Source organism: Rutidosis leptorrhynchoides, chromosome 5, assembly GCF_046630445.1.
Source record: "Rutidosis leptorrhynchoides isolate AG116_Rl617_1_P2 chromosome 5, CSIRO_AGI_Rlap_v1, whole genome shotgun sequence".
In the NCBI taxonomy this organism is placed as follows: domain Eukaryota; kingdom Viridiplantae; phylum Streptophyta; class Magnoliopsida; order Asterales; family Asteraceae; genus Rutidosis; species Rutidosis leptorrhynchoides.
Window position 1 is genome coordinate 411310877 of NC_092337.1, and position 9506 is coordinate 411320382.

The window sequence follows — 9506 nt, forward strand, 5'->3', positions numbered from 1 at the left end:
AAATCATATATTTTATATTAGTACCATTAGCATAATTGATGGGGGTCCCGTGTCAAATGCGACACGTAAGGCTGTATCTTTTTGCTTTGGTGCTATATGAAATTTTGATAATTATGATAAACTTGGCCAACCTAATTTTAAGTTTATCTGCAAATGGTAATTCGACCAAGTGGGAGAATGTTAGACCCGTAATTAATATGTGGCCATATTACCATTTATTAATTTATCCCCTAAACTTTGCCTAAATGGCAAGATGTACCCTAACTAATATTTGACAGTTATTGATGGAATAACTGTTATAACTATAAATTATGGGTGTGGTCATATTTCCTGTATAATATCAAATCACGTATTTCTCTCTGGAACACCATAATTTGAGAGACATAATCCCTCCATTGGATTATTGATATTACTACAAGAATTGATCAATCCTTAAGATCATGACTTCATCATCAAACCCTAATTGCGCAACGATTCTTCCATTAAGTAAGTTTTACTTTAATGTTCATGTTATTAATTTGTGATTACATGTTTGATTGATCCTATATGATGATAAATTAATCAACATCATTTGGTTTAGTTAACGTCTATTAGGTCACTCCCTATCGTGACTAAACTATTCATCCTCTTAACCTTTCACATCAGCGCCACATCAACACCCAAATCATATAGCTAACTCATAAAATCCTATAACTAAATCCCGTCTATTATGATTAAAACATCTTCCTCTTAACTGCCACGTCATTAATTATACATATAATCACATTTTTTTTAAAACAACATTTTTATTAATAAGCACAAATACGGTTAAATATATATGAATGCTTGTACAATATGGATTAATGCTTATACAATGCTCGTAAAAAGGTTGTACAATATGCATAAATGCTTCTACATATGTTGAATGGGGGTATTTGGTTACAAAAGGTACTAGTATACCTCACTAATGTCTATAATGAATTAAGAAGCACTCGTTAAATCCATGGTGAAAGCCTTATAACTAATGCCTATAATGAATTGGTGCCTATGGCATTATGCGGGGTAATGAACGGGTGGCTACGGATAATGCTCCTATAGGGAGTGATCTTACTAACTGAGTCAGATTAATCTTCTATCTTCTATTCAATTTACTTTTAAATTTAAAATAAACTGGTTGATCCATGTATTCACAAGTCATTCTATCAAATAGCATTGCAATTGCAATGGTAAAAATTAAAAATAAAAAACGTTAAAGTAAAACTAAAAAAGTAGGTCACTTAACAGATACACGTATGGGTTTCAAGATAATTAACAAATTTCAATTCTTTATTTGTGCTTTCTTATTATCATTAGAACTAGAAAGATTAAGATTAAGAAATAAACACACTCAAACAAAAGTATAGAAACATATAAAGGTGGTGTTTATCAGTTTATGGATCTAGAGTTCATCTTTCGTAACACTTTCGGGGTTATGAGACGTCTTGATAGGGTAAGATGCATCCATTGCTATCCCACACAACCCTTCGGCTGCATTAATATTACGCCGCATTTTAATGTAACCTTGCTCACCCCAACCCGTTCCCCACGAGTTCCGCACGATCCAGTAATCGAGCCCCTCTGGTGTTGTTCCGTAGCCCACAACTGCAACACCATGGTTCAGTTCCGTACCACACACTCCATCAAACACACCCTAAATCATTAAAAAAAAAATAATTATGACACGGGTCTGGATAAAAATAACAAGAGAAATCGAAACGTAATTGAGATAATACAGAATAACTCTATCAAGTCAATCAATGATTTGTCGACTAAAATGATATGACTAACTAAACAGAACGATATATCTTTATCTATAAGAAAAAAAAGTAAGGTAACTGGTTCAATTTGAGGTTTAGGTGAATTTTATACCTGATGATATAATTGGAACGCGAGACCACCGGCATCAATTGCAACGGAGACTACTTGTGCCGCAGCAGCTAACTTCAATGCGTTTTCACTATTTGCAGGTACATTTTCATAACCGTCAATTTTAACTGCAGGCAGGTTTCTCTGCATAGCAAGATTTCAATTAATTAGATTACATCTACTCACTCAATTTAACTTTAATTTATCAACTTCGATGATAATGATATAACGTTTAAGAATTTTTGTTGCATATTTAAATTATTTATGATACCTTTGATGTATCACAACGGCCATCGTGTGCAAAGTAAGGGTAAATTTGCTCGGATGTAACCCCACCAGTTTCCTTGATGAACTCGTACGCATTTTCCATTAATCCTCCATTGCATCCACTGTTATCAGATTCACAATCAACAAGTTCTTGCTCAGACAAAGAAACTAGTTGGTTGGTCTTGATTTGGTTGATACCCTCCACCCCAGCAATCGTTGAAAACGCCCAACAGCTACCTGTCACGGTGTTAAATCGGTGGCCATGTAAACCATTTTTACTTGCACACTAGTAAATTCAGATCTATATTTTACTTCTAAGAGTAACATGCCAACAGGGTGAATTTAAAAAAAAAAATAACTAAAAGTGAATGTTAGTATATTGTTAAGCAGATGCATACTAAATTCTTTTATTCAAATTTGTTGTTCACTTTCCACTTAATAATCTGGTTCTGGACAGCTCTTAATTTTGCAAGTAAAATTGTTGTTTCTTTGTCAGGTTAATCTATCATTTAATCTGAAAAATGGTCTGTTTCATAGGAACAGAGACCCCTACCCAAACAAAGACATGAAAACAGTACTTGATACAAAATAAAAGTAAACAACCGGTAATCTTACATAACACACATAATACTAACAGAAATAATAAAAAATATGGAGTCGGTGTTCTGGGTCAACCCAACCCAACCCGTTTCAAACCAGAAACAATTTCACATTTTCACCCGAACCATTTTTGACACTTCAACCCACCTGCTTGTTTTCGATATCCAGTATTAAAAACAGAGAGTTAAAAGAACATACCACATCGGCCTTGGTTCTTGATAGGGTTAACTGCACCGTTGTTCCTCCAATCGATAGATGGTGGTGGATTATCGGTTTTCGCATGCCTAAATGGGGTCTGCCGCCTATCACCCTGGAGCATCCTGAAGTGTTGGATCTTCGAATCGAACCCGAACCTGAACTCATGGTTAGTCAAGTCAGCAAACTCGTTGAGCGCTAGCTTGTAAGGCTTATCCATCTGGTTCACTTTGTGTACGTATTGAGCGTTGTACTTGAACACGTTGAACCGTCTTCTCTTTTCACCAAGATCACATGAGACCTTGTGGTGGTGGGCCCTCCATCTCTCGTATAGGTCCCACATGGTCTGGTCTGAGGCCAAGTCATTTTCGGTGAAGTCGAAACAATTGATTACTCCTATCAATAGAGCAAAAGAAAGAACTGTAAAAAAAACTTTTCTAGTTTCCATATTCAATGTTCTGAATGAAATGTTATATGAATTCGAGTTGGGTGAGTTTATATAGTGTGATAGATGAGGGGGTTTGTTATCAAAAGGATTATTTGCATCATCTGATATGATTTTTCTTAGGATATAAGGATAATTCGAGCTGTATTTTTAGAAGCTAACTTACTATTTTTAGCAGCAAATTTGTTTGTACTAGGAAAAATACACCATCTGAGTATGTAAAGCCTGCGTACCTGAGTTCATCTTGTGTGCTTGTGATAACTTTCAGTTAGACACTTTCTTGATAGGATAAAGATTAGCAATCCAATGTACGAGGAACAACAACTTCTGATGTCATTGTAGATCTAACAGACGAATGTAAAGGATATGCAGACGAGAAGCATGCAGTTACGCTTGTTATGCATTAAACAGTTCCCGGTTGAATCACAAAGTGCTATAACACATAACTGCAACAGATAATATACGACCATATGCACCATAAAGAAACATAAGTGCATCACATAGTTCAAAACATAACAGACCATAAATACTTAGCATTAGGAACACCTGAAATAACAATTTGAGCATTCATAGTGAGTTGTATTACTCATTATAACATCAAGTTTATTACTTTAAGAAATTGCACCGAAACTCGAGAGTCACTTTATCACCAGATAAAAAATCAACATTCAATGGACTCCAGTTGTTATTAGAGCAGAAGAAAGATCTTTTAAAAGCAGTCATATGCATCTTCTTAATACATAAGTCTCGTGTACTGAAGAACAATTAGAAAATACAAACACAAGTTGACAAAAAACATAAAAGGAATAACAACAATTGCCAAATAGATCTTCGAGTATCACGCTTTTAAGCAATCGGGTCTCGTTCTTTGTTCTCTTGTAACAGCTGTTCTCTCACCCTCCTGATCTCTGCTTCCTTCTCCATTCTTTCTTGCTGCACAATTGTTACAAACAACATATATTCAGCGCGTTAAGTCACGAGACCTGTTCCACATCACTATTTTCAACTCGGACTATGACCCACCAACCTAAACTTGGTTGAATTTTCTTTTTCTAAATCAACTATTTAAGCTTTTAGTATTCAGAGTTCACTATCAAGGTTAACCGAATTAGTCAACTAAAAATAAACATTCGTCATTCATTACCTTTTAAGGTGCAAAAAAAGACCTTGTCCATTATCTAGTGAATATTGGAAAACGAAAAAACGATGCAGCTATCTTTTTATATCTTCAAGATAGGTTCCATTAAAGACTAGTAATGGGATACGAGTAATGTACATTTTAGATTTATGATATTAATTTCATTGAGTATATATATACTATACATGCTAGTAAAAGCAGCCAGTTCCTAAGTAACAGTTTAGCACACAAAAAATAATATATCACAGAGAGGAATTAGGAAATAATTTCATTTTCTACAATTTGTAACAAACTTTGACCTAATTCAAAAGTTCAAAATTTAAGCAAATAAAACGAATAAAAATTCTAATTTCGATGATTAACACAACAGATGAATAATTAATAGTACAAACCCTAGGTCATCAATTTTAGGTATTTGGATAACGGAGCAAGATCAAATGCAAAGCATATAAAGATACACACACATATATGTATATATATATATATATACAGATATAGTATGTATAGAAATCTGGATATTAAAAAGAGATTGATTGAAATAGACCTTCTCGTCCTGATGAAGAGCGATCCAAACATGAACTTTATCCATGGATTGCCAGAACACAAAAGCGCCTAGTGACATCCCGAAAAACGTTGTCATGTTCACCATCTTAATCGAATTTGTGAATTGATTGGTAGACTAAACCGCGATTTGACGACGATAATCGAACTATGAAAACGGCGTCGTTAGATATATGGGGAAAGAGGAAACCAGTAATTTTTATTACTGTTGAGGTCCCCGTTGTTTATATAAATTACATATTTGGTAACGATACTTTTCAATTCATTAGATTGAACAAGTTCTTGACGCTTAGACCATATATAACCTTGTGTTAGTTTCATCCGTCATTTTACATGGACAAACCTAATGAAAACTGAAGAAGCCTAACAGAGCGTCACAGTTTCATCAGTTGAACTTCGGACGCAAAAAATAAAAATCGTCAATTTTTCTTTTTTCATCTAATCACTAATTTTTCTAATTTAATAAATATATTTTTTATAATTAATTTATTTTTCCCACCCTACTCAATATTTAACACAAAAACTGACACAACGATTAAAAAATGTTAAAAACTAACATTGTCATATCACAGTCAGATTGCACTTTTTAACCAAAAAGTGCATAAACTGCCTGTAACGTCACAGTCACCATTAGAAATGGTCTTACACCTAGCCCTTAACATTCTCTTTTCCTTATTTTTATTAGTATTTCAATCTCGATTAATGAAAAGTGTACTAGGTTATGTTATGCTTTCACTAAAAATCTGTTTTAAGTTTCTATTAGGTGATATATGTAGATACTCGAATTAAATTGCGTACAAGGCAATGCACTTTGTGAATTCACGAATGACCTAAAAAGCTGGAACTTGTATTCATTTCAGATGGTAGGCAATGTTCATTTTTTTTTACTGGAAGTTAGGCGTCACTGACGGAGGTCCGAACGCAATGTTGAAACACACTCACCCGATCATTTTCTTGGACGAACCAATACAGTCATACCGATCCTCAAGAGGGAACCCCCACGACGAATCCATATGGGCATCGTGTGTGGTAAAACTCTCTCGGATGAGACTCAAACGCATAGACCTCCGAAGCCTCTAATGCTCAGGTAATAACAAGAGAAATATATTTGCAACACATGGAAGTCTAAACTTGACCATCCTTATAAAAAGTCAGGTTATCACCAATGCACCAACACTTTATAGTCGGTAGATAATGTAGTTTGTTCAAGTAGATTGTAGGATCTGCTCAAACAGATCGTTGAATAAGTATCACTTGTAACTTTTTTCATCATCATATATATTTTAATTTAATTTAAAATTTTTCGAAAAGAAATTTACAAATGAAGCCCACCATACATCTATAAACATGGGTCGATTGACGATTTAGATACCGGTGTGTTTTTGGGCGACAGTTTGTTCTCGGATCGCAAGATTGGTGGTGGCAAGGATCGTTTGGTTTTTTCGACGAAGTTATGAAAATTCTTGATGCAGTTAAAGTCCTAGGTATGTTGATTAACTCGATGCCGAAAGTCAAATGGAAGAAGGCTAAGAAGATTGTCCGTGCATAATTGAAGAATTTCAATGTCGACGGCATTTGATTTTTTTTTTTTTTTTTTTTTTTTTTTTTTTTTTTTGTTTGCATGGTTCTTTCGGAGTTTCTTTTGGTTTGTCATTGTGTGCATTGGTTGGTTTCGTTTTGTGTTGGTGGGATTCTTAGTTTCGTTTCTTTTGCCTAGTGTGTTGGTGTCTGCTTCTTAGTGCTTTGAATTTTGTTTTAGTGGTTTGGATGCTTGGCTCTTAGGTTTCGGGTGGGCTTGATAGTTAGTTCGGTTCTGAGTTTTTGCTTTTTACATATTGTTTTGTGGGCCTTCATCGATTGATGAAGTACTTGTGATTATTTAAATTCTGCTTTATGTAAAAAATATAATTAAATAGGGGAATCCACCACATGCATCAACAATCTTAAATGAGTTAAATGGACATGACATTTTAGACCCATGTACTTACGAAGAGTCGATTCTAGCTACATATAATATATCTGATCTAATGGGTCAGACATGCGAGATTAAAAAATCAGTTAAGAAGGAAATGAACTAAAAGTAGTCCACTTGTGTGATATATGATATTGGAATTATTAAATAATCATATTTTACTATTTTAGTTAACTAATAAAAATGGACCATACATACTACAAAGTGCTTGACAAAAACTAAATCTATCACATTTCAAACTACATTACACACAGTTGCGGGACAGAAATTTTTTTCTTATCGCATGCGAAATCTTTTGTAACAGCGTAGCAATTTTTTAAGGCAAAATATAGATGTATTTGAGTAAGATATGGATTCTTTTGGGCAAAAAAATCTACTACAGACAAAATCGACAAATCCAGAATTTTTGCATTAAAAATAACAAATTCACTCAGAGCGGGTGCCCCTTTGTCCCTTCATATTTTCACCAGTGATAGCACAATACATTTTTAAAGTAAAAAACTGTGAGAAGAAGTGTCTTAAGGCTTTGAGATTTGCTCGAGATCACAAGGTCTCTTTTGAATGCATTGGCGGTACGAAATGAATTCACCTTAAATTAAATAAACTCGTGGTCGATGGTATTCCCATTCGGGTCATATCTAAGTGGAAGATTTTTCGAATCGAAATGTTGAGAAGTTCGTCCCGGTAGAAGTTGGTCAGGGATGTAGGAGATATTGCGATTGTACCGTTTCTTCGTGCGAATGGTTTTGTAAATCGAAGGGTATCAACTTAATGGAAAATACAAGAATCCACAAGACGACTTTGAAGTCAAGACTTCGATTAGTAAGAAGAAGGAGAAGATCGCATGGTGCTATTATATATTGCACGATAACGTCGATGATATCGAGTACGGAGACAGTTCAAAAGTTGTTCGTAGATGATCAATCTGGGGATATTGGTGATGGTACGTCGGGAACCGCTCTATTTAGCTATGGGCGCAAACCGGTCGAGAAAGGTTTTTTCAAAACCTCGAGGATCGTGGTTTTATTGCTCCCACTTCGGCAATTTTGGTGGGCGACGGTTCCTCTAATGTTTTAGCATACAAGATCGTTAGCCGGGAAAAGAATTAACCGCGAGACATTAAACGGTAAAATGAAGAAATCGGTTCCATAACGAGGTGTTTGTATTGTTTTGTCGGGTTGTTTGCTTTAGTATGTTTGCGTTCTCTAAGTTTTAGATTGGGCGCGTTTTTGTTGTTGTAGTTTTAGTTTGCTTGCTTAGCGGTTTTCTTATTCGTGTAGTTGAGGTTTGGTGCTAGATAATTTTAGCTTGATCTCGCTCTCTAGGTTTGTGCCTTTTTGACTCAAGATTGTATCTTTTGAAGAACATTTTTGTTTCTATAGAAGTTTACGTTATTTTTGCGTACAAAATTAAAACACAAATAATTTTTTACTGTTCATGAAATGTCCCGTTCATATTGATTATAAACGTTCCATATTAATTGATTTTGTTGCGAGGTTTTGACCTCTATATGAGACGTTTTTAAAAGACTGCATTCGTTTTTAAAACAAACCATAACCTTTATTTTATCGACAAGGTTAAAAGGACACCACCTAGATTATCTGAAATGATAATTTAAAAATATCACACTTACACACTACCATTACATATTGGTTTACAATATTAATATGTTACAACAAAGTAAATCTCGAATGCAGTTTTAAACAATATTATACAAGCATGCTGACACCAAGTCTTGTCCATATATTAGCATGCAACATCGAAAGCTCTTAATAATCACCTGAGAATAAACATGCTTTAAACGTCAACAAAAATGTTGGCGAGTTATAGGTTTAACCTATATATTATCAAATTAATATAATAGACCACAAGATTTCATTTATTCAATAATCCTACACTCGTAAGTGTATAAAAATCATTCTATGATGAACACCTGGCAACCGACATTAGCATAATGTATATAGAATATTCTCCGCATACTCGCAAGTATGTCATAAATTAGCAATCACAATCACCATATAAATCGAAGTATTAAAGCATTCCAAATTCCAGAATGGGGTTTGTTAGGCCCATAGATCTATCTTTAGGATTCGCGTCAATTAGGGGTCATTTCCCTAATTCTTAGGCTACCAGACTTGAAGGGGCAATATTCGGTTTAATAATCCAACCATAGAATGTAGTTTCCCAAACTTGTGTCTATTTTGTAAAACATTTAGAAAGCTGCATGTATTCTCATCTCAAAAATATTAGATTTTAAAAGTAGGACTATAACTCACTTTCACAGATTTTTACTTCGTCGGGAAGTAAGACTTGGCCACTGGTCGATTCACGAACCTATAACAAATATGTACATATATATCAAAGTATGTTCAAAATATATTTACAACATTTTTAATACGTTTTACTATTTTAAGTTTATTAAGTCAGATGTCCTCGTTAGTAAC

General features: G+C 34.4%; 2 protein-coding genes across 3 annotated transcripts; both read right to left on the reverse strand.

Moving 5' to 3' along the window:
• Nucleotides 1-1278: 1278 nt before the first annotated feature.
• LOC139847281 (vignain-like) lies at nucleotides 1279-3877 on the reverse strand. 2 transcript variants are annotated; one of them, XM_071836959.1, is made up of 5 exons: nucleotides 3625-3877; nucleotides 2950-3342; nucleotides 2156-2388; nucleotides 1888-2028; nucleotides 1279-1669 (listed from the first exon to the last, which is right to left on the reverse strand). In XM_071836959.1, the coding sequence occupies exons 1-5, from the start codon at nucleotides 3632-3634 to the stop codon at nucleotides 1418-1420; spliced, it is 1029 nt and encodes a 342-aa protein (XP_071693060.1). In that variant the 5' UTR covers nucleotides 3635-3877; the 3' UTR covers nucleotides 1279-1417. The 2 variants fall into 2 exon arrangements, with proteins under 2 accessions (XP_071693060.1, XP_071693059.1); XM_071836958.1 differs by lacking the exon at nucleotides 3625-3877 and having other exon boundaries at nucleotides 2950-3394.
• A 119-nt stretch (nucleotides 3878-3996) lies between these two features.
• Nucleotides 3997-5253, reverse strand: LOC139846490 (uncharacterized). The gene is made up of 2 exons (XM_071835976.1): nucleotides 5074-5253; nucleotides 3997-4324 (listed from the first exon to the last, which is right to left on the reverse strand). Exons 1-2 carry the CDS (start codon nucleotides 5176-5178, stop codon nucleotides 4238-4240), a joined length of 192 nt encoding a protein of 63 aa, XP_071692077.1. The 5' UTR covers nucleotides 5179-5253; the 3' UTR covers nucleotides 3997-4237.
• Nucleotides 5254-9506: the final 4253 nt, after the last annotated feature.